The 25,666-nt window shown below is 43.4% G+C and overlaps 2 protein-coding genes across 4 annotated transcripts in view; both read left to right on the forward strand.

Moving 5' to 3' along the window:
* Window positions 1-796, forward strand: part of LOC147621871 (Rab3 GTPase-activating protein catalytic protein) — a 121,109-nt gene extending 120,313 nt beyond the window's left edge. For all 3 annotated transcript variants that reach the window (XM_086822890.1, XM_086822889.1, XM_086822891.1), the window contains one exon: window positions 340-796. In XM_086822890.1, coding sequence (XP_086679016.1) covers window positions 340-639 — 300 coding nt within the window. In that variant the 3' untranslated portion in view covers window positions 640-796. The remainder of the gene's footprint in view (window positions 1-339) is intronic.
* A 9,506-nt stretch (window positions 797-10,302) lies between these two features.
* Window positions 10,303-25,666, forward strand: part of LOC147621872 (UDP-glycosyltransferase 85A1-like) — a 68,675-nt gene continuing 53,311 nt past the window's right edge. Inside the window, exons 1-3 of the mRNA XM_086822892.1 lie at window positions 10,303-10,319; window positions 10,363-10,971; window positions 11,158-11,979. Coding sequence (XP_086679018.1) covers window positions 10,431-10,971; window positions 11,158-11,979 — 1,363 coding nt within the window. The 5' untranslated portion in view covers window positions 10,303-10,319; window positions 10,363-10,430. The remainder of the gene's footprint in view (window positions 10,320-10,362; window positions 10,972-11,157; window positions 11,980-25,666) is intronic.

Genomic DNA, 25,666 nt, shown 5'->3' on the forward strand with positions numbered 1-25,666 from the left:
GAAAACTTCTTTAAGATCAAAAACAGTATAAAAACAAGTTAACTCTCTCTCTCTCTCTCTCTCTCTCTCTCACACACACACACACACACACATCATGTCTTTATTGTCCATCTGTGTTTGTGTTTTCTTGGCATAACTCACGGTATGCATGTTTCCTTATGCTTTGTTTAGGCTCCCCCCCCCCCCCCCCCCCCCCCCCCCCCCAAAAAAAAAAAAAAAACAAAAAAACAAAACAACAAAACAAAACCCCAACACACACGTACACATATCATCTATTTTATTGCCTGAAACCTGGCTGTGATTATTTCTCAACCTTGGTGTTTTGTTTTTTGTTTGCAGGTAAGTTTACGGCAGATTGTAAGCGCCTTAGAGAGAGAGACCATTGCAGACTTATTTCCTCCTGTAAGACTTGATCAAACTTCGAAAAAGAGCCTTAGGATGGGTAATTTCCTCAATGGTCATGAACCCTTACTAAGAGAGATTATTTTCTCTCACTTTGATCACTACTCTGAAGGCCAGAGGGAAAGATATAGGATGGATCAGTCCAATACATGGGAGCACATACTGTCACACAGAATGTATATACAGGGAACTTCAAATGATCTTCAAGTAGCTTACTCAGTTGTATCAAATGACTGATTGTTGTTATCATAGAAATTCCTTCTCTCTTTATTGACTTCAGAGGGTATAGGTTGCCAGGTAAGGCATAATGTTGACTGTGGTCCTAACTCTTACAAATTTTGCTTTGGTGACGTATGCACGCTATTAATGGGTAGTGTCAATCATGTTTCCATCACAACTTATTTCTTGAATGCGCACATAGTAGCGCACACATTTTAAATACAAAGTTTAGGTTATGGCAGCCAACATTGGTGGAATTCTAAGCAGCCATCATGTGTAGGGTTATGGTAGGCTCAACTGAGCTCCTCAAGTATGGGTGCTTTAAGGCCCCATGGTGTTTTGAGGCACTATGCTTGGCAAAAAGCACTGATGCAAACACAAGTTCTTGATCCTTTGGTACCTACAAAGAAGATGCTACATCTACAACTTTGATTACTGAGATCTCAAGTCTCTTGTGTAACATAGTCTTACTAGAGAGTAAGAAAGAGCTATGGTCTAGAAACCATCACTGCCAAAAGACATTGTACAAGACTTAATCCTCATTTCAACAAAATGTGTGTGTTTTTTTGTTAAGCACATAATCTACAAGTATCATCCATATCACACTTTGTCAACATTGGAGAATGTGTGTTCTAATGGGCCATTCTTGGTATGTCATCTCTCTCTCTCTCTCTCTCTCTCTCTCTCTCTCAGCTATGCAAATCCCGACACCCTTGACATAGTGGCCACCGCTCTCACTCACGTCACCTCAGGAGGATCAGAGCCATTATTTCCCACCACTGCAGGACTTTCTCCTGCCCTGTCAGCCTCACTACACTAGGTACCATGTTGCAGTGGCCTATGTGAGATTCTTGGCTGATGCCAGAGCTTGAGGCTCTTTGTTTTTTTCACGTGTATTTTCTTTTAGATTTGCTTTCAATACCATGATGATGTATTCCATAGACATGATGTAACATTTTGGCCTTTCGAAGATGTTAATATAACTCTCTCTCTCTCTCTCTCTCTCTCTCTCTCTCTCTCTCTCTCTTTGATGAGATATGACATGGACATTATTGTATCACTTTGGTCTCATAGGCCCATTGGGTCTTTAGTAGACACTTAATATCTCTCTCTCTCTCTCTCTCTCTCTCTCTCTCTCGCTCTCTCGTGAGGGATTTGGTCCACTCTCTAGGATCATTGACTTCTCGAGCCAATGTTGCCTAGGGCTCTTCTTCTTGAGCTCTGCAGACGCATGGACACTTTCTTGAGAGAGTTTCAGTCCCAGCCACCCTGATCTCTCTCTCGCCAGCCAACCATCACCAATTTCTTCTGGACCCATTAAGTGGAGGACACCCTGTGGACCCACCTCACCCATGAGCAGTTACCTCAGACTAGGCCTCTGCATTCCAACGTGCTCAATGTCCCTGGGCCCCTGGATATCGGCCACGATCCCCTAATCAGCTCTAGATAGAGGACATGCTCCATCACTATGAAGCTACCTTTCCACATGATGTAGTTGAGGGAGACCTCTCGGCCATAGTCTTTAGCCCCATCCTTGATATTTTGTAGAGTGGTGTATCATCTATTGGAGGTTGATGCTTCTCTCATGTTCATGTTCTTGGAATTCCATGATGAGTTTCCATGGGCAGTTTTGTATCACCCCAATGAGAGCTCTGTTTTGTTTCTATTCCATTGGGTCTTTAGTAGATGCTTAATATATCTTTCGGTCTCTCTCCACGGTTCTCATCAGCATTTCACACACTCCTACCGTGTAAACCCCACCTGACCACTTCAAACAGTGGGATGACATGCTCCACAAAATAGAACGGCCATATGAGAAAGTTGATAGAAGTCATCTCAAATATGGACTCAAACATAGCAAGAACCTATGATCCAAGGACATGGGTGCTTTTGTCAAAGATGCCCTTTTGAGCACAAAGGAATCTTGTCCCTTCAAGAGGAGCACCATGACAAGGAGCAAACTGTTGATTCAAGAGACACACAATGAAGTAATGGGAGGCATTAGGGCTCACTATAACAAAGAAATCTTTGACCTCAAGAGGTTATCTCAACATACCAAGGGACCCCATAGCAATTGCAATGAAGAAAACCACCAATGCCACATGGGCAATTAAGTTTGACTAACTCATATAGGAGAATAGGAAGCTTCATCGAGAGCTTTCAACAACTAAGGAGGCCATCATGGAGGGGGCTTCACTTAATGGTGGAAGCCACCAAATTTGAAATGCAAGTAGTCATGGGCAACTTTTAAGAGGAAAAGCAATGGCACTCCCATGCATTACATGTTTGTCATTGGCCTCCTTGTAGGAACTCTTCAAAGGAAGTTGGTGAGTGCCAACAAATCGGCATTATTGGAACCTCTTTCATTGATACTTGGAAAGTGGGCATTATTGGAACCTCTTTCATTGATACTTGGAAAGCGGGCAAGGATCTTGCATTATTGGGAACCTCTTTCATTGATAATGCCAACAAATGGGCATTATTGGAACCTCTTTCATTGATACTTGGAAAGTGGGCAAGGACCTTGCAAGGGAGAGGCCCTTGTTTCTCAAATTCAAAGGCATGGAATTTTGCTTGGCCTTCCTAGTGGAAAGGGCAACCCTTCGCCCCACAAAGATCTATCTCAAAGATGATGTCACCTTTGTAGGTGGAGCAAGGAAAACTTGGAATGATCCAAGTTATGGAGGTAAGTAAGGTCAATAAATGGGTTGTAGTATGTGTCATCATTATTGAACGGTACCTCGCATAGCAATGTGAGGTCTATGGAACCATGAATGCACTTCACATGGCCACATGGAACTGCAGTGTGGCTTTGTGGTTCAATCTAGGATGTTTTGCATGTACCTATATAAGAGAACACAATTTTTTATAGACACATCAAAATATCGAGAGAGAGAGAGAGAGAGAGAGAGAGAGAGAGAGAGAGAGAGAGAGAGAGAGGGCTACCGGAGGTGTTTGGATATGTATAGGAGATTGCACATAGAGGCCACACCCATGATTTTGGGGTAAAAATGGCTCAAGAGGAGGGGCATGCTTCTTGAAGATCTACTTGTGTATAGAGTATTGAGGGTGGTTTGACAGGTTTAGGAGAAACCATTTATGTGGATGTGTTTGCTAGAGAAGGATATTATATATTACATGTAGTATGTTACTTTCCACCTACACAAGATTTGGTGTAGGATGGCCATTCACCATAGGCTCCTTTGTTTGCAAATATCATCATGGAGTTGGGGCTACACATCACCACTTATGACATAAGGTTTTTAGACATGGGGGACTTGCATGAGTTGTTGATCTACAACACGATGTCTTGTTGATCCACTTCATATAGCTTGCTTTTGAGGTGACTCTAGCACTGGATTACTTAATGGGGATCTCTTGATCGTATGTGACACGCAGGACTTCATGCCATCCGATTGCCACTCATTAGGGTAGACCACACATACCTCGTCTTTACCATATATTGTACCTCCCTGCCACTCTTCTCAAACTTTTCCACATGCGCCGTCATCCACATCCACTTCCACCATGACCTCGATGTAGTATACATTGATCACTTTTACCACCATATAATGAACTTTGACCTCTCATCACCACTCCCAACCATCACAACACACATCACATCTATCTTGCACAAATTAGCCCAAGCTAGTTTCCCACACTCTCTGCTCAATTGTCGAACACAGTGGGCTCACAATCTCAGAATAGGTGGTATGATGATGAGTCCAACCTCATGCCTTTTGCCTCTGTTGGGTTAAGGTGATGAGACAAATCTTTGCACATGAAATCACCGCCTCACTTGACAGGCAAAGCATACATAGATGTATGGCATCTCTTGGAGGAAAAAAAGACAGCCACACTCATTGTAGACCCTCTCATTTGGGAAACCTATACACGCCACTTATAGGAATTCCCAAATTAGCTCCCTTTTGACCTATTTCACATCCCTCACCTCACCCAAGCTCGCCCATTTTCACCACTTCTAATGTCACCAATGTCTATTGATGAAGCAAACCACAAGGACCTTCACATGGAGAACGGTACACGTAGATCCACCACTTTGGTGCATATCCTTGTGTAGATCTTAAATAGGACTTTGTGTGAAGGCTTCCCTCCCTCTTGGACCTCAAATGGTGTCATTTTGGACTATGAAGATCACTCAGCTAGAGTGTATTCAAATAGGGAGAGAAAAAAATATTGTTCTCATGCCTAGTCCAAAGTGGGTTCTTATTCTACATGATCTTATCTTAGTCAATTTTTAGTGTACCCAATGCTCATCACTTCATTCTATCATACACAATGAAAGGTTTTATGATGAGAAATAACATAGTAGGGTATCTAATATGGTGACAGTTAATATATACATAGACTACACATTGGATGATATCTTATGGACTCTATAGATGCTTTATTGTCTTTCCACGGCACACACTCACATGTAGTATCTACCCAACAAGTGGAACACAAAATTATTATAGATGAATTTTGATAGTTATTTGAGATCATTGCTAACAAAGAAGGGGTTGTTGAGACGCTTGGATTCTTGGGGATTCATCTAGCACATGCATTGAAGAATTTTATTGCATAGATCCTTTTTTTCATTACGTAGATTGCATACAGAGGAAGTCAAACAAGAGTTAGATACAAGGGATCCCGTGCTTGAGTCTTGTCGTTCCCCGAGTGATATTTTTCGAGCAACCTAAGTTTTCGAGCAAGTCTTGGCAAAAGGGGTAGTTTTGAATGTTCGACTTTAATCAATTCCATGCATGGTTACATATTAATATTTCTTTTTTAGTACTGTAAACCATGACTCCCCAAAAAAAATTGGTTTTTTTCCTTTGGCAAATGTGCGATCAAAAAGAAAGAATCAAATGATTACCACACACATCATTCTAATAAAAGCCATTAAGAAAACTATCATGTAATTGAAGTTTAAATGTGTCGACCAAATCGTTTCACATGTTGAAGGCACACTGCACAAAAAGAATCTAAATGTAAAAGATATATTTCACACTAATATAAATGGGAATATAACATTCAAAAAGAAACGGCATATTGTAGGGGTTAGCCACCAATGAGACAACTCATGATTGCTCGCACTTGTTGATAAAGTAGTTGTGTCTGTGGCCAAAAAACCATACTCAAAACAAGTCCACCATTGATGTGGCCCATTACAAGGAATAGCCTAAACACCACCACAATAACAAGGAATTGTAGCCCTGACTACAAGATAACCCAACCATTGCAATCTTGCAGAAATGCAATATTTGAAATTGACAATACCACACTAGTGTGAATACATGCTACTAAACAGTTGGATATATGAAATCTCCGTATTGGAGGCGTCCACCACCAAAATGTTTCTAATCACTGCTTGGAAGTGACTCAAAAGGACCATAAAATTTGCAGTAGCCAAAAGTGATGTGAAATGATTGCCATAGTAGACATCCAACATCGTAGAGTGTCAAGCAGCGACATTGCATCATCTGCCACTAAGAGCTTGAAACAACTCCACTTTGGTTAGTGTCGCTTGATGAATGAACTCATGAGATGTCGAATCCAATCCTAGTGCTTGCAAGTACACAGTACAACTGCTCGCATGGGATGTATGTCAAACGCTTGCTTTCTCTTTTTTGAAACCCTTCACATGTGCATCGTGGAAACTCTGCCACTATGACAAACTAGTTCACACCCAATGCTCGAGAGCCTTCAGTACTAACGTAGAATATATAAGCCTCATTGCATAAAACAATGGCCTCTCGAAACACCTCTGCACACAAGGTTCTTCCTTTCTCAATGCTTTCTTGAAATTCCTTAGTCAAACGTGCCCTCCATTTAAACGGCCTTTCCATCTCTAAATCTTGGACGAAAAGAATTGGGTGCTCTTGATGTACTTGCTCTTGCCTGATTAGATCGTACGGAGACTCCACCAAATTCTAGGACAAATCCATTTTTCTCAAGCATTTTTATCTCATGGCTGCAAAAGAGTCCCCTCATATGTGTTACAAAACAAAATAAATCAGAAGGCCTGCTGCTCTGAACTGTTTTTGTCATCATCAATAGAAACACCAATTGACGCAAGGGATTCCACAATGCCCTTGATCTTCAAGGCATAATCATTCACAGACATATTTTTCTTCTCCATAGTATGAAGCTTATTCTTCAATTGAATCTTTCTTGATGCCTTGGTGTTAGTTTCATACAGCTTCACCAAGGTATCCCATGCCTCCTGTATATGCCCAATCATGGTGTTGTATATAGTAATAGAAAGTCAATACATGACTTTCCTTGCTCCTTGATTTCAATCCTTGAATTCTTTTACATTTATAGCAGTTGGATTAATCTCCGGTATCTCTAGTGCCTCCTCATGTTCACCTTCAATATGTAGTCCCAATAACCTTTTCCCATCAGAAAATTTATCAATCTAAACCTCCAAGCATGGAGTTGTTCTTATCAAGATTCTTTGCAACAATCTTGTTAATTCCATCATACATCTTGTCTGCAACACAAATTTATCAAAAACGGCACTCTTGTTTAACGTCACCAACTGTTGTATTCTTTGCAGAGCAGTACTATACTACATCCAAACTATCACAACCAGTGACCTTAATTTACATACATACACCCAATGGCAACTTTGAGATGTCTTTGCAGTAAACACAGTGTCTGCACAACCAATCGTCCTTCCTGCAGTTTCAAAAACAGAGTTCTGCAGAGAATCAAAACTTACCCGTCGCAGTGTCCGTGAACGCCTGCAAACTGAAAAACAGAGGCTCAGACGCACCCGAAACGCGATTTCAGCCCGAAAAATTATGTCCAACGAAAAGTATAGTTACCTTGTATCTTTGCTCCCATGAAGAAAGCTCCTTAATCGGAGTTCATTTGCTGGTGCCTTCCGAAGAGCTCCCGAGACAAGGGTGTTGTAGCCAACACAAAGGGGGAAAAGTATATGAAGCTCTTACCCTTGTACCGTTTCCTGTGCTTCTCTTGCTTGCCGCTCAGCCCTTAGCATGAACCAGGATCTCTGATACCGTGAAAAGATGCAGAGGAGAAAAGAGCTTGAGCTCTTGCAAGCACACACACACTCACACAAACCCTAGAAAAGAACACGAGAGCTGAAAATTTTTCTTCTTCTTCACACAACCAAGGAGGTCTACAAAGAAGATCAAGTGACTAATACACATAACAGAGTATATACAAGCGGTCCATAATATGAACACGCTAAGTGGAGTGGGTAGGTGTGGACTAGTTGGTGTAGTCCAACTGTAGAATCTCTGGCGAAGATATGTCAGTGCCAGCTACCAAACCCACCAATGATGTAAATATCGAACGGTCATGCAGGTGCCTCGTGTGTGTCAGCTTATGTTGAGCTTGACATCTCAACAATAGAGTGATAGTCGTAACCTATTATCTCAATTGTAGAGAATATTACTTTATACAGTCCCTATTCATGTGGGTGGCGATATCAATGGGATGAAGATGTAGAGAAATTTATTGTGGAGATAGACTATCTTCCATATTATTATGCCTTGAATCTGAGCATAGCCATGATTATGGAAAGTTTAGGTTTTGTAAAGGAATATAGGATTTATGGCAGAAGTCTCTTTACCCTAGATGAATACTTAGCCTGGCTTAACTATCTTAATTTGTATCTCCCTCATAGAAATTTTATAATTATAGGCCAATATCGTTGTTTCTAACTTTTTGGATCCTAGGATTGAAACTTTCCCTTAGCAATGTAATAAACTAAGTCTTTTCTTGTGTTCAAGAAATCTTGTTACTTTCTAAAGATTTTGATGCACAAAGAGTCTTTTCTTTTAGTCTAAGAAGAGGCACAGATATCAAGCCCATAATGTTGTACTTCAAGTAGAGGCATCGAAAAATGATGTCTGTCAAAGAAGCACTCCATTGATCATAACTAGGGTTGTTCTGAGGAGAAGGGAATAATCTCAAAGAAGTGGTTTTGAACTATATTGATTCCATCCATGAATAATTTGACATGACAAGATATAAAGACCACACTAGGATGCAGGGATTTCACTGACATAAACGAAAACATGTGAACATGTGAATAACATATGTTAATAACACAAAAAATCTTGTGATCACATGTTATATTCACAAAGCTTTCACAAGGCCTTAAAAATTTATCTTTGTCGGGCATAAAAAATCTTCTTAGGTGGCCACTGACCTGCTATTATGTGAAGATGGTAACATAAGAACATGTGAATAGCTTATTCCCATGTGTAGCCAAGCGTTTAAGGGGTTCCCAAAATGGGAAGTGACTTGTTATTTTGTGAACGGTAACATGAGAACATGTGAATAACTTGTTCACATGTGTTATTATCACAAAAAATCTTGTGATCACGTGAATATTAAATCCCTGCTAGGATGGCCCGCCCTTGCTTGGCTCAAAAAAACCATTACTGCCCAAAATAGTTGAAGAAACCATATAAAGTCCAACCATCTAAATTAAGATCAACTCAGATGGGAAGATATGAAGGCATACCTCCAACAAAGGTTTTTGCCTCCAAGATTCTAAGATGAAAAGATGAACAAATTCTTAAAATTATCTTAGGCAGGTAAATCCATTGAAGTATACCATTAGTCTTATTTATGCGAGTCTTGTATGCTATGCTCTTGTGATGGATGATGATTAGTTCAAAAGATGGATAGGTTCATCCAAATCCTCGTGAATAAACTAGGTCATCGCTACTATAAAAGCGACGAGTCTAATGAAGGCATTCCAATCCACCATAATGGATATGAGGCAATCACAATCTTGGATGGAGAAGGAGGAGTGAGAATTATCATTAAGAAATTCTAGGAAAAATGGAAAAAAATCTACACTAGAATAAACGGATCTAATAGTAAAATTGGAAGATGAAATATCAACAAGGACCATCGAGAAGAATGTGGGGGAGGAGAGGGTGAGCTTGAGCTACTTATAGACAAACACATACACACACAGGAGTAAAGTACATATTATAAGGAAAAAATTACTCTCTTATTAAAACATACAAGGTAGACGGTCCATAGTGGTAACTTGACTACATGAGTTGGCACTTTAACTATGCCGCTATAACTCTAGTAAACTAAAGTGGATTTCACACAGCTTGTTAATGAGACTAATCACCCATAACAATCTCACCAACCATGGCTGTGGCATAAGTGTGGAGATGTCATCCTGGAGTGTCATCTATATCCGTACTAATTGAGCTCAATATCTTAACACGCACGCTTGTTAAGGAAGTTCTTACTACCAACCAAATTCATATGATGTCATTTTGGGTACACACTAAGTTGCGCAAAAAATTTCAAGAAATAAAGGATGATCTTCAAGCTCAACCAATTTTTATTGAAAAAATGCATAGGTGTTTTATAAAAAAAATTCAAGGCTAGACAATTATCCGTGGGTGTGTGTGGGGTGTGTGTTGTGTGTAAAAGTCCTCTCATTAACTAAGGTGCGCAATAATTTTCAAGAAAAAAAAAGGATGACCTTCAAGCTCAACCAATTTTTATTGAAAGAATGCATAGGTGTTTTATAACAAAATTCAAGGCTAGACAAAATGAACCGTCAAAATTACACGAACGGACTGCTTATTTCTGGCACTATCTATTCGTCCTTTCTAAATAGAGATAGTATGAAAAGGCTATTTTTCTATAGATTCTTTTCTAGAAGCACGGGGAAGCCGTGGTGGTTCGAAACTTTGGCTTCAATTATTTATGATTCGACAAGGATGACTTTCCCAATTGGAAGGTACCCTCAGTGGAAGAGCAAAAGCACGGCCGTCTGAAAGCTCTGCGCTATGGCGCCCCACTTCCTCTTCTTGCCATTCCCAGGGCAGGGCCATATCAACCCCATGCTTCACTTCGCGTCTCATCTCGCCTCTCTGGAGAACTGCAAGGTCACCTTCGTCAACACAGAGCGATCGGCCCGCGCTATGCTCAAGGCCTGCCAGCATGAATTATATGATCAAGCAGGCGCTAGAACAATATTGCTGCCGGATGCTAATGGTGATTGCAACCCTATCGACGTCGGCATTCACTTCGTTAACATCTCCGACGGCTGGCCGGTCGACCCTTCTGTCCAGGTGGACACGTCCCCTCAGACCTTCCGCCAGCACCTGGCCAATATGCAGCGGCAGCAAGGCGTGATTGAGCAGCTTGTACAGAGATCCATAGCTGCCGCCCACCATCCCATCAATTGCATCGTCTCCGACATGTTCTTCCCGTGGGCGCAAGATATCTCAGACAAGTTCGGCATCCCTAGAGCTGTCTTCTGGTCTAATAATGCAACCTCTTTCCATGTGGGATGCTTGGCTCGATCAAAGAAAATCTATCCCGAATGTATCTCTCTCTCTCTCTCTCTCTCTCTCTCTCTGTGTGTGTGTGTGTGTGTGTGTGTGTGTCTGTGTCTGTGTCTGTGTCTATCTCTCTGTGTGTCTGTCTGCCTCTTATAATACACAAATTCTCCTCTCTCTCTCTCGCTCGCTCGCTCGCTCGTTTTAATTCATGGGCTATATGTCTCTGCAGCACCTGAGCTGGACGAGCTCGAGGCCAAGCTTCAGCTTGACAAGAGCCACCTTCTCGACAAATACTACTTCCACCATGCGGTGGAGTTGGAGATGCTGGAGAGAATCGAAGAAGCCGACTACGTGCTGGTGAACACGTGCGACATCTTGGAAGGCTCCCTTCTTTCCTGCATGTCTCCTGCAAAGGTCAAGTACATAGGCCCATGCATCGAGCCAGCAAAATCAAGCAATGCGGACCTTGCACAGGTGATGAGGGGCACGTTGATGAAGGAAGACGCAGAGTGCCTGCCGTGGCTGGATGAGCAGGAAGAGAACTCCGTTCTGTATATCTCCTTCGGCAGCGTGGGATCCTTCCCGCCCTCTCAAATGGAGGAGATAGCCTTAGGCGTGGAGGCCAGCAAGCGCCCGTTCTTGTGGGTGGCCCGCGCCAACAGCACGCTGCCGCAAGGCTTCGAAGAGCGCACCAAAGACCGCGGTGTCATCATCTCATGGGCCCCTCAGCTCCGCGTGCTGGGCCACCCGGCCGTGGGCGGCTTTCTGATGCACTGCGGCTGGAACTCGACGCTAGAGAGCGTCTGCCTGGGCGTGCCCATGCTCTGCTTGCCCATCTTCGGCGATCAGTCCGTGAATGCTGAGCTTATAGAGAACCATTGGCGCGTGGGGATGCGGCTGGCCAAACGCAGCTACATGTACGCCGCTGGTGTGGTGGGCAGAAAGGAGGTGGAGCGGTGCGTGAGAGCTCTGCTGGGAGGCGAGGAGGGTCGGCGCATGCGAGAGCGGGCTGCGCAGCTCAAGCAAGCCGCCCTGGATACCATCAAAGAAGGTGCCTTCCATTTGGCGTTAGCCTCTTTCGTCGAAGGCATTGCCTAACACCTAAATCACAAGTTTTTTTTGCCATCATATGATGTGAGATTATTTGTCTTCTCTTGAATATATAGTAGCTCTGTTTCATGTAGTAACTTGTGTTAGCCTATTATACCTCATATACCTATATACCTAATGGCTCCTAATGTCTCCTCATGTGGAGAAAATTCATCACACCCAAGCCAATGGCTTTATTAGAGATCTCCCTCCATAAGTATTTTTTTAATAAAATGTAAGGATGAAATCTCCTATGGTGTAAACATTTTCTCCTCCTTGACTTGAACATAGTTTCATTAGGACAATTGACAAGTGACCCTTTCTTCCTGTTGTTGCACAACATGAACCACCTGCCAACCCCTCCCTCCAGCAACTAGGCGGGGAAATAAAGAGCATGCATAGATGGGATGAGAAGCGACGCATCGTTTAATTTTTGACGCTAAAAGGTTTTGTTAACCATTGAAAAAGTTTTGTAAACCTTAGATTTCAATTAAGAGAGCATATCTCCTTTCACTCTATGCTAACAAACTTGACTTACATCTGTCATTTCCAATCAACACTTCATCCATAAAGAAAAACTCTCCACCTCTCATAAATCGAGCCATGTCACAATGAATCCTTGCACAAAACTACACATTTCAAGTGAAGCGAATAGGTTTCCTACCTAATTCCCTCTCATTGCAGTCATAAGTTGTTGTAAAGACATGGGGATGGGGGCAAGACCTGCCTAGGGTGTGCATAACAATCTCACCAAAAAACAGAACTACCCACTTGATATAGGTCTAGCCATATTAGCAAGTGCACAATGTTCTAAAAAGCATAATTTCTAATAACTGCTTCATTTACTTGCCACCTTAGCCCAGACACGTTTAGTCCCCTACCAAAGATTTTAGCCCCTTGCTCAAATTCTCTTCAAATAGTAAATCAACTCTGCATTTTCGTACTTTACTATCAAACTCTTGAAATTTTATGCATGAGAATGCATGCTTAAGGTATTGGTTTTGTCTAGCCCCATGCCATTGGCTTCTTGCTAATTCCTAGTTTTCTATGAGAATCTCAAATTGTGAATCCCCTGCAAATGGTCATAGCCTAGATTCCAACCCATGCAAATCATTGGCTATATTCTTTCTCTTTGTCTCTCTCTCTCTCTCTCAAACTACTTTTCCTAATAGCTAAGATACATAATCGAGACTATTAGGTGCATTGGATCTCCTTGACAATATTTGTCATTTAATCAAGATTTTGATCCGATGGAAAGTATTTATGGTACATCAAACAAAACCACAACTCCATAAGATCAGAGAACAACTCTATACTTGAATATGGTCTATCACAAGCATCACCACCATAATAAAGAGAACATCTTACTCTTTCATTGTAAATTACCCGACTTGGCTTACATGTGCCATTTCTAAACCAACACTTTATTTATATAAAAAGCATAAACGGAGCCATACCACAATTTATCCTTGTAAAAACTACCCCCTTGTTGGCACAAGTCTAACCATATTAGTAATTGTACAGCATTCCAAAAATACATTCCTAGTAAAAATGTCATTCGTTAGCCATCTTGGCCCCAAACAAGTTCTAGATTTACAACCATAGGTGGGTCCTTGCAAAATATTTTAGCCCTTGGTCAAATATTCAAAATTTGATTTAACTTTGCATTGTCATACTCTAGTGTCTAACTCTTTGAATTCCTTGCATGAAAATTTATTCTCTAAAATTTTGGTTTTGTTGGGTTGTCATTTGGTTTGTTACTACATCCCTTGTTTGTTTACTATACGAAACTCAATTATTAGGTCCCTTGTTTGGTTTCTTATTAACTCCCTTGTTGTTTTCTATAAGAAACTCAATTATAAGTCCATTGTTTGGTTTCTTACTAATTACGACTTCGAGGAGTGTTCTTACACTTGGGTTTGGAACCATTATTTGGAGCAGCATGCGCAGCCTACCTGGTTGTTTTCTTCCAGAGGAGTGGTGTACCTGGCAGCTTGTTCTGTTACTTTTGTAGCTGAGTTGCTGAGGAGATTGCTTGTGGAGCTTTCCTGGTACCTGTTTCTGCAGTCTTTCATCTTTGATCGAGGACAGCGTCTCTGGCTTCTTGGAGTTTGCTCAGCATCTGGTGCTGAGAGGGGGTGTTAGACATCATCCCCTACTTGCTGGCTTCCCATTTGGTGTCCTATTTTAGCCTCTAGGGCTAACCATGTTAGTCAAAGGGGCTGGTCACCCCTCACATATATTTTACCCATATTTAGTCCCCATTTATGGTCCTGGGTATTTTTCCCACTCGTGGAGGTTCTTTTTCTCCAATCGGCTGCCTACATGTAGGTGTATATATAGCTGGTATGCCTCCCTCACATATTCATTGCTTGCCTATCTTGTCTAGCTGCAGTCCCTCACATACGACGTTCTCCTCTCTTGCTCGGGACATGTATTCCTTTTGATGATGATATTGAGAGCAGGTTCTCACCTGTGTTTCCTCTCTCTCTCTCTCTCTCTCTCTCTCTCTCTCTCTCCTGTGTTTCCACTTTCCCTTCTTCCACTGCACATTCTATCATGTCTACCATGCTAGCTGAGCATTCAGAGGCAGAGAGGCTCATTCCAGTGCCTACATTTCTCAAGGAAGCAATGGCGGAGACATCATTGGATAAAGCAAGTCCGGTAGCCATGCTATTGGAGTTTTGACTATGTGGAGCAGAGAGTGAGTTCGCCCCAAAAGATGCATACCAGGTTGGAGTGGTGGAGCATCATTTGTGCCCATGCTCCAAGTTAAGCGGGAGGGGACGTCACATATACACTCTCCGGAGTGTGACATTGGCATGCTTCTACCCATTGGCCAACTCAAAGGTTGAGTAAGTGGCCAAATTCATGTGTTTGTAAAAGCTATCAAGGTGGAAAGGTACGTAAGGTACGGTACGAATCAAGTACGTAAGGTACGCATTCACGGACAGGTTGAGATTTTGAGGTACGTTAAATACATAAGGTACGTAAAAACATTAAAAATATACTATATAGTGTATATATATACAGAAAAATGAATGAAAAACTGCAAAGTTTAAATTTGGAAAACGAATCATTTCTGAACAACACAATTACCAAAATGAGAGCTATCAATAAACAAAAGGATAAATAGGTTTCACGAAATGGAATCACTGAAACGTTCAGTACCCATGACTCAAATGCCACGGGTTACATACTAAAAGCAATCAGTCAAAATTTAAAAGTTAAAATACAGTTTACTATCTAGAGAAGGAAGCCAAAAAATAATAGTTCTAGTCACTAGTGTCACTATCACTACACATTGCAGACCACTCAATGATCAATCCGCTTCATCACCATCAGATGATGAAGAAGATGAAGATTCAAGATCTCCATCTGTCAACATGTTTCCTTCGCTCTCATACTCTCAGCTCTAGCTCTGCAATGGCGGTGACCGCAGTAGGTAGCACCGCATAATCATCATCTCTCACTGCAATGTCTATATCAATGAGAGGAATGGCTATGTTCGCACTTTGCATAAATCAATGACAACGACCGGCCTATTGAGAGCAGGTTCTCACCTGTGTTTCCTCTCCATCTCTCTCTCTCACTCTCTCTCTTGTATTTCCACTTTCCCTTCTTCCGCTGCACATTCTATCATGGTATCAAAGCCCCGGTGATCTTCAATGTTGGATGCTCCTGAAACCGATCCCGTCAAGTGGGAAGACTCCGTTGGACACCCACACGCGTAATAGCACAACTTTAAAACCACAATTTGAAATGGACAACTTAATACAACTTGAAATTGAAATGAAATGAATGGAAAGATGGACACCAGCACTGGGGCCGGAATGGGCCGACCCCCCCCTCAATATATGATATATTTATTGGGAGTATTTAACAAATACAATGGCTCCATGGGTTCCAAGAACCAGATGATGTCCATGTACATATGAATACAGTACCAAACAAATAGATTCGAAGTCGACGTTCGAAGTAGAAGTTTGAAGCAGAACGACCACTAGCGTGGTCCAGTCTCTACGGTCCTATGCTTTCATTGGACTCCGCGGAGAGCGCCCAACTGGTGTTCCGAGACCACGCACAAACAGGCGCTCTCGTACTAACGCCTGTTCTCCCGATCTCAGTACCTTTGGACCGAGGTTCTCCAATAGAGCTTGGACTACCCGGCACCGAACGGGTGTTGCCATGGATAGAATTCCTTATCAGATTTATCACAAAATACTTTACTTAAATCTGAAAATTCACTTACTTGTGGATGGCAGATGGAGGACCAATACCCGAGGTATCGGTAGCTACTTGAGAGAGACACCAGATGTAACCTCTTGAAGAAGGAAGACACCACCTATGGAAAGGAGGCACAATCGCCTACCAAGGAGATTTGCCACCTGCTGAGTAGAACACAGCCACCTTCTTGTGGAGGAGGGAGATAAGAGTAATAACCACCACTCTGAAGAGAAACTGCCGGGTTACAGAGTATAACACCTGCTGGAGGTGAAGCACACAGACGCCTTCTGTGGGTGGCCGTACACTTTGTAAGGCTGCCAGATTGGAGGCGCATACACAGCCTATGTGGACGCCTGGCTGTACGCAGCAGCCTGCAGAACAGGCAGTCTGCGCAGCATACAGTTGCTGCCAGGTAGTACAGATATGCAGCCGCCTAGGTAGGAGCAGAAACGCAGCCTGAAGTGGGAAAACAGCCGGCTGGTTGCTGTGTTGTGGGCAGCCTGCTGGAAGACAGGCGCAGCCTTCTGGAGTTGGCAACCAGTCGCCTGCAGAGCAGCATAGCTCTATGGAGGTGGCAGCCTGTAGTAGTTCTGTTGCAAGTGGAGCACACACCTCCTAGAGAAAGCATGCACAACCGGTTCAGCCGCCTGGGAGCAGAAACGTAAGAGATGGTCGCCGAAAGATGGTAGAAGCGAATCGCCGGGTGATGTCTACGCTGGAGGAGGCGGCTTTTTTTTTAATAAAATTTAAAGTGGAGTAAAACCCTTTGATTTGGCTGGCTCCCCACATTTGCATGTGGGTGGCCAGTTCCAAGGTGGGTTGGTAGGTGACCCACCCATACACACACACTTAGGTGGGGCTCCCCACCTTGGCCCCTAAGTGGGTGCCCAAAGGGGGTGCCCACTTTTAAGTGAGTGTGAACATATAACCTTATAAATCAAAAGGTTAGAAATAAAAGTATTAAACTAACATGTTCAATATACTTACCACCTGTTCACATGCACCACAACTTGTCAGAAGACAGAGCAGACTTCACGACTCATTGGCAGGCGTCCCCGCTCAGTAAGTAACACGTCAAGCAAGCAAACACAAAAATACAAGTCATGTGAAAACATTTTCAAACATGCAGAACATGAGTGCATGTGCAAACAGTAACATGGACATATAACCCGTTCATGGAACAAGTACAAAATGTCTGTCGGCACAAAAACTGGCACGACATAAAACATAAAAACCTGGTCTTCCTATGGAGTGACAGTCCCATAGGTAAGACACAGTTCCAGGCACGAGCCTCCCTATGGTGTGACAGTCCCATAGGCAAGACACGGCACGAATACTGGTTCTTCCATGGCGTGACAATCCCATGGGTCGAACACAGTCCAGGTCATACACACGGGTGGCACCAGTCTGGCTCCCGTCCATACGACACCATCCTGCTAACACACGGGTGGCACCAGTCTGGCTCCCGTCCATGTCAAGCAAGAAAACTGGCCTCTTCACATGAGACACCGGCCTGGCCTCAAGTGAACAAGACACAAAAACTGGAGATGGACCAAATGGTCGGCCAATTGGTGACATCTCCCCGGGCTTCTAAAGAGTTGTCCTCAACTGAAAAGCCTCAAGATATGCCTGCAACAACTGTGGGTAATCAACAAAATAGTCTTCATTTACCCACTTGGCATCAATAGGCAAATAATTCTTAAACTTCACAAGGTATCTCCTGGAAAGCTTCCCTGCAGGTAGCTTTCTCTCCTTGTGAAAGACAATCTGTTCTGGCTGGAGGATCTCCTCAAGCTCTTCAATCTCTGGTGGATCTTCTGTGATGACAGGCTCATCAGGATCTGGCCCCACATATTTCCGAAATAGACTCACATGAAAAGGATTGTGAATCTTCCAATGACTAGGTAAAGCAAGCCTGTAGGACACTTCATTGATCTTCTGAATCACCTTGAAGGGTCCATCATAGCGAGGAGAAAGCTTAGGATATGATCCTTCTCGTCCTGGCCTCTTCCGAAGCCTGGCCTTCTCAAATTTCAGCAAAACCCAATCACCTTCTTTGACTTCCATGTCCCTTCTATGCTTGTCAGCAGCCATTTTATGCTTATCCTGAGATCTTGCAATGGTTGTTTGCACCTGAGCAAAGGCTACATCCAAGTCACGAACATATTCATCAGCGGCAAAAATCTCATCCTTTGTACGAAGGATGGGTGGCAATACCACTCTGCCATAAATAATCTCAAACGGAGCCTTTCTCGTGGAGGCATGGATCGTATTGTTGTAGGCAAACTCAACAAGTGGAAGATACTTCTCCCACGCAGTCTTTTGATCTGCCACATAACACTTCAATAAATCCAACATGGCTGAATTTGCAGCTTCACTTTGGCCATCCGTTTGGGGATGATAAGCTGATGAAAACTCAAGTTTTAGTACCCATATTATCAAATAAAGCCCTCCAAAAGAGGCTTGTAGTCCCGGGATCTCTATCCCCAACAATGGATTTAGGCATACCATGATGCTTGAAAATATTAGCAAGAAAAAGCTTTACCATATGATCAGCTTTAATGGTTTTCTTGACGGGCAAGAAATGAGCTTGCTTGCTGAACCTGTCCACAATGGTCCAAATAGCATCATTCCCATGCTGGAATCTAGGCAAATCCCTAATAAAATCCATAGTAATACTTTTCCAAGGTTGCGAGGGAATAGGCAATGGCTGAAGCAAACCTGGAGGTTTTTGCCTGTCAAATCTCACTTTTTGGCAAGTGATACATGCACGCACATAAGCCTCAATGTCTTTATGCATGCTCGGCCAAAAGAAATATCTTTTGAATCATGCGAGTAGTAGGCATGATACCTCAATGACCAGCATAAGGTGGAGCGTGACATTCGTCCATAACCTTTGGACGCAAATCCTTCACCACACAGAGGCAATTATCCTTCATAAGATAACCCTCGTTGATAACATAAGAGGCATGTGAATAACCAGCCATCAAATCAGTCCATATATGGCAAAAATCAGCATCCAAATGATACGATTCTCGCATAGCAGATAAGTCTCCATGAGAGGCCACTGAAACTGCAGCAACATAAGGCCTCCTGGATAGTGCATCGGCCACTACATTTTTCTTTCCTGTTGTATGCACAATCTGAAAATGAAACATGGAAAGAAAATTTGCCATTCTCATCTGCTTCTCTGAAAGCTTTGTTTGAGATAAAAAGTATCTCAAGCTTTGATGATCTGTCTTGACTACAAATTCAGCCCCAAGAAGATAATGTTTCCATATCTTTAAGGCATGAATTACAGCCAAGAGCTCTTTCTCATAGATATCCATATGAACCTTAGCATCATGCAAACGACGGCTCTCGTATGCAATTGCATGCCCTTCTTGATTTAGGACAGCTCCTATGCAATCACCACAAGCATCACATTCAACTAAAAATGACTTGTGCAAGTCAGGAACGATCAATACTGGACCACATATAATAGCATGCTTGAGCTGCAAGAAAGCATCCTGTTCCTTTGAAGTCCATTTGAAAGTGATTTTCTTCTTTGTGAGATCATGTAGAGGAGTGGCAATCATAGCGAAATGTCTTATGAAACGCCTGTAATACGAACATAATCCCAAAAAACTACGTACTTGATGTGCGTTTTGCAATTCGGGCCAATTCCGAATGGTCTCTATCTTTGCAGGATCCATTGTAACTCCATCTTTGGATACAATATGTCCCAAATAATGAATCTCTGAAAGGAAGAACTCACTTTTCTTGGCATTAATGAAAAGTTTGTGTTTCCGCAACTCTTCGAACACTGTGACCAAATGAGTTCTGTGTTCCTGCTCATTCTTGGAGAAAACCAAGATATCATCAAAGAATACTCCTGTGAACTTGCGAGATGGGGTCGGAATATCCTATCCATCATACGATTAAACGTAGTAGGAGCATTGGTGAGACCAAAAGGCATTACCAAGAATTCATATAATCCAAAGGCTGTCCTGAATGCAGTTTTATGGACATCTTGTGGCACCACTCGTATCTGGTGATAACCACTCTTCAAATCAAGTCTACTAAAACAAGCCGAGCCATCAAGCTTATCCAAAATATCATCAATTCGCGGAATTGGGAATCTGTTCTTGATGGTAAGCTTGTTTAAAGCTCTATAGTCCACGCAGATGCGGAATGAACCGTTCTTCTTTTGAACAAGAAGCACAGGAGAGCAGTAAGGTGAGGAACTGGGCTGAACCAAACCTTTCTCTAAAAGCTTATTTACCTGTTTCATGATCTCTTATTGTTGTGCGGCACTCACTTGATATGCGGGTTTGTTAGGTGGAGAACTACCTGGCATAAGATCTATACGATGATCTTCGGGCCTTTAGGGAGGTAATTCACCTGGCAATGAATCAACAAAACAGTCGTTGAATGCATGAAGAAAATTCAGCCTCTCATTAGACATAGCATCCACATTTTGATGATTTGGTACAAGGCTATCACGAACAAAAACCAAGTACGCAGAAAGACTCTTTTTCATTGCTTTATTAATTTGAATGTGTGATACAAGTGGGATAAAATCCCCTTCTTTGCCAGCATCAATAAAATGCATGCGGCCTTTATGCATAAAAGAAATCATATTGGACTTGTAGTCTTTGCGGGGCTCAAGCCTATGATGTCACGGCTTGCCCAACAATAGTTCTTTTTAGGTGGCTGTCCACCCTTTTGCAGATTTGGGACAGCCTTGTCTTTCCCCTTTGAACCTCCTTGATCGTGTTTAATCTTGAGCACCAATTGCTCCATAGCAAGAGCAGAAGCCGTGAGCTGTTGCAAAGTATGTTTCGGGTGTAATTCAATGCCCGAACGATATGCTGGTTGCAGTCCAGAGAGAAACTTCCTTTTTCTTTCATCCTCAGTGATTTGCATAAAAGGAGTTACTTCCAACAACACTTTCCAGAATTTGTTAACATACTGTTGCACGCTTTCATTATCTCTTTGCTCCAGCCTGTCCCACTTTTGAGTGAGAGTTTGCTCCGCATTCAGTGGCAAAAACTGAGCATAGAATCTATCTTTAAATTCCTTCCAGGTGCAAATGGGATCCTTGGTGATCTTTTCAGTGATCCACCAATGAGCAGCAGTCCCTTTCAAAAACATGCTAGCATGGCGTACTTTAGACTTTTCAGTAGTAAAGTCCTCATCTCGCTAAAAGCAATGTCGAACTGTGCCACAAATGCTAACACTTTAGAAGCATCATGTTCACCATGAAAAACATCAAATTTAACAGATTTGTCATCTGCTTTGAATTCCTTGAGCTTTCTGGCATGAGGCTCATGGTCTTCTCTTTTTCTTTTCCCCTTATCCAACGGGGCAGCCCTATCTCCATGGGCTCCATGGGCCGTCATAGAAGTTTCATGAGGCACGGTGGCATGTGCTCCATGAACTTGAAACTCAGATGCATGTGACTTTTCTGCATATGGCAATGTCTCTCCATGAGACAACTCAGAAGGCAAAATTTTTCTAGCAGCAGACCTGTCACCCTTACCATGGGATACATGTCTTGAATGCATGTGACTTTCATGCCCTCCATGAGCACTGGCATACATATATCTGTCAGGCTTTGTGCCTTGTGGAGAAGATGCATGTCGAGAGGTGACTGTCACCTCTTCCTTTTGCATAAAAGATTTCAGCCTTTGAGATGCGGGATCTCCATGCTTCAAAAACGAGGTGGATTTCTGAATTTCAGCTCTCCGTCATCCCCCTCTTTGATATCACCTTTGCGGAGGAGGTAGGCAAGTGCCAACTCCCTTGGCTTCTTGCCCACTTCCCGTGCCATAGACTCAAAAGTTACATCTACCATTACATCAGCCTTCCTAGCTTCAATGGCACTTTGCACATGGGGATCTTCATGCAGAAATTTTAACTCTTGCTCTTGTGCCTGCAAAAGTTTTCTCATATGTTCCATTTCAGCCCTCATTGCATCAGGCTCTTGTTCAAGCATAACTGTCTTTCCTGGAGACAGTTGACCCTTTGATTCACTATCATTAACTCTTTCAAGGGGCTTGTGCCTTCCTCACAGAGCATCAGACCCACAAGAGGCACTAGATGGACCCCTGGAATTTGGCACTTCCAAAGGGTTGCCTTGGCTGTCCATTGTGTTTAAGTATGCTAGAAGCGGGGTGTCCAGTAAACAGGTTCGTTTCCCCACTAGAAAGAGGGAAACAACCGTGCTTTGATACCAATGAAACCGATCCCGTTAAGTGGGAAGACTCCGTTGGACACCCACATGCGTAATAGCACAACTTTAAAACCACAATTTGAAATGGACAACTTAATACAACTTGAAATTGAAATGAAATGAAATGGAAAGATGGACACCAGCACTGGGGCCAGAACAGGCCGACCTTTGTAAGGTTGCCAGACTGGAGGCGCATACACAACCTATGTGGACGCCTGGCTGTATGCAGCAGCCTGCGGAATAGGCAGTCTGCGCAGCATACAGTTGCGGCCAGGTAGTACAGATATGCAGCCGCCTAGGTAGGAGCAGAAACGCAGCCTGAAGTGGGAAAACAGCCGGCTGGTTGCTGTGGTGTGGGCAGCCTGTGCTGGAAGACAGGCGCAGCCTTCTGGAGTTGGCAACCAGTCGCCTGCAGAGCAGCGTAGCTCTATGGAGGTGGCAGCCTGCAGTAGTTCTGTTGCAAGTGGAGCACACACCTCCTGGAGAAAGCATGCGCAACCGGTTCAGCCGCCTGGGAGCAGAAACGTAATAGATGGTCGCCGAAAGATGGTAGAAGCGAATCGCCGGGTGATGTCTACGCTGGAGGAGAAGGCTTTTTTTTTAATAAAATTTAAAGTGGAGTAAAACCCTTTGATTTGGTTGTCTCCCCACGTTTGCATATGGGTGGCCAGTTCCAAGGTGGGTTGGGTAGGTGACCCACCCATACACACACACTTAGGTGGGGCTCCCCACCTTGGCCCCTAAGTGGGTGCCCAAAGGGGGTGCCCACTTTTAAGTGAGTGTGAACATATAACCTTATAAATCAAAAGGTTAGAAATAAAAGTATTAAACTAACATGTTCGACATACTTACCACCTCTTCACATGCACCAGAACTTGTCAGAAGACAGAGCAGATTTCACGACTCACTGGTAGGCGTCCCCGCTCAGTAAGTAACATGTCAAGCAGGCAAACACAAAAATACAGGTCATGCAAAAATAGTTTCAAACATGCAGAACATGAGTGCATGTGCAAACAGTAACATGGACATATCTCCCGTTCATGGAACAAGTACAAAATATCTGTCGGCACAAAAATTGGCACGACGTAAAACATAAAAACCTAGTCTTCCTATGGAGTGATAGTCCCATAGGTAAGACACAGTTCCAGGCACGAGCCTCCCTATGGTGTGACAGTCCCATAGGCAAGACACGGCACGAATACTGGTTCTTCCATGGCGTGACAATCCTATGGGTCGAACACAGTCCAGGTCATACACGGGTGGCACCAGTCTAGCTCCCGTCCATACGACACCATCCTGCTATCGGACATCTTTGGTACTTCTATAGCAGTGCACAGTTCGGCCCAACACTTGGTCTTCAAAGGTCTTGCGTTTGGCTTATCGTCAGTCACACCATCAGTCTCTTTAAAGTTAATAAAGCAAATACTATCTCGGTAACGGGATAGGGGGCCCTTGAGTGCGTAATTCGGGACCCCATACAGTGTACAGTTCTCATCTCTCTCTCATATCTCTCTAAAGTTTGAAGTATTAAAGTGGATTACTAAACTCACGAAACTCAGGATACAGAAGACGGTGTGAGCATTTGTGTGACAAGATCCTCCAATACGAAGACTTCCGGTGCATATTACATTGGTATCAGATTCAGCTTGTACACACACACACACCGTATCCTAGCGTGAGGGCATCCTTGGATGGTCAGGTTGCGTTCCGGCACGACCACCGACTTCAGTATCATGTCTACAGAGGAGGAGTCTCCCCCGAAGGAGACCTTGCTCTCCCGTCTACCGCAGACACCATAGCTCTTCTTAGAGCTCAGAACCAGCTGCTCATGGAGCGTCTCCAACTCTTGGAGGCAGCAACAGCACGTCCTCCTCCACCTCCAGCAGCACCGGACTACATTTCCCTCTTCTTTCAGATGGAACAACAAAGGAGAGAGGACGAGGCCCAAAGGAGAAGAAAAAGCAGAAACAGAAGCTAGAAAGCAACAAGAAAAAGCGAAAAGACGGGACTATGAGAAAGCCCAACGCAGGATCGACGAAGACCGACGTCAGGCTGAACTCGCCGCTCGGGAGCACCAACGAGAGTTGGATCGAGAACGTATGTTACTCGAGCACCAAAGGGAAAAGGAGGCCATTCATCTTAGATACCAGCACCTCTCTTCAGCATCCCCAGTCTCAGGTGCCACCAACCACCAGCAGTCCGCAGCATCAACTACCGTCATTCGAAGTCAACCTAATTTCAATAAGTATGATGGTAAGTGTGATCATTTAGCAGTAAATCACTTTATTCATCAATTTACTGCTCATTTTTCATTAGCTAGGATCACAGATCCTCGGGATAGAGTCCACGTAGCGGCTCCCCATCTCATTCACTTGGTGGCAACATTGGTCTAATCTCTATACAGACAAGACCACAGGTGTCACAGCTCTCAGCTGGGATACCTTTGTCCATGACCTGAAGACCAGATTCCTCCCGCCCCAGTACATGACCGGTCTGGCAGATGAGTTGTATGGACTCAGACAGAACGGATCCCCAGTGCTTCAGTTTTCCAGCAAGGTTATCACTTTAGCACAGCAGTTAGGGTTATCTACACAGGCCAAGATGGAGCAATTCATTCGTGGATTGGATCCTAACATTCGGTTCACTGTTCGTAACTTTGAACCCAGTACATATGACCGGGCTTTGACTCTCGCTCAGAATGAAGAAATGAAGATGAACGGAGGCAAGCCCAAGCAGTCATCTCAATCCAGTACCAAACCCCAGTAGCAGCAGCAATCCACTGCACAGCCAGGGAAAGGTAACGCATCTTCTAAAGATGCTAAGAAGGACAGGAGTAATAGCTCCAGTTCAGGGGGTAAGAAAGACAAAGAATCTAAGCCTAAGAAAACCGCCGATGAAAAGGCTAAAGCAGGCATTACTGGAGGTTATCTTCCTCCAGAGGAGCAAAAGAAGTATCAGTCAGAAAATAGATGTTTTTTCTGTCACATCATAGGGCATGGTAAGAAGGATTGCCACAAATGGCAAGCGGAACAAGACGCTAAAGCCCCTTCTGCCACAGTTGCCACAGCCTCCCCAGCTCCTCCACCAGCCCCGCCTACTACCACCAATGCGGTTCAACTTTTACCTTCTATGCATCCTATGCCATCAGTGGTATTTGATGCTAAGCAAGAGGGTGAGAGCGATGCTGCACAGAAGAGCCTCATCC

Source organism: Cibotium barometz, chromosome 29, assembly GCF_041138505.1.
Source record: "Cibotium barometz isolate CiBa-2024 chromosome 29, ASM4113850v1, whole genome shotgun sequence".
In the NCBI taxonomy this organism is placed as follows: domain Eukaryota; kingdom Viridiplantae; phylum Streptophyta; class Polypodiopsida; order Cyatheales; family Cibotiaceae; genus Cibotium; species Cibotium barometz.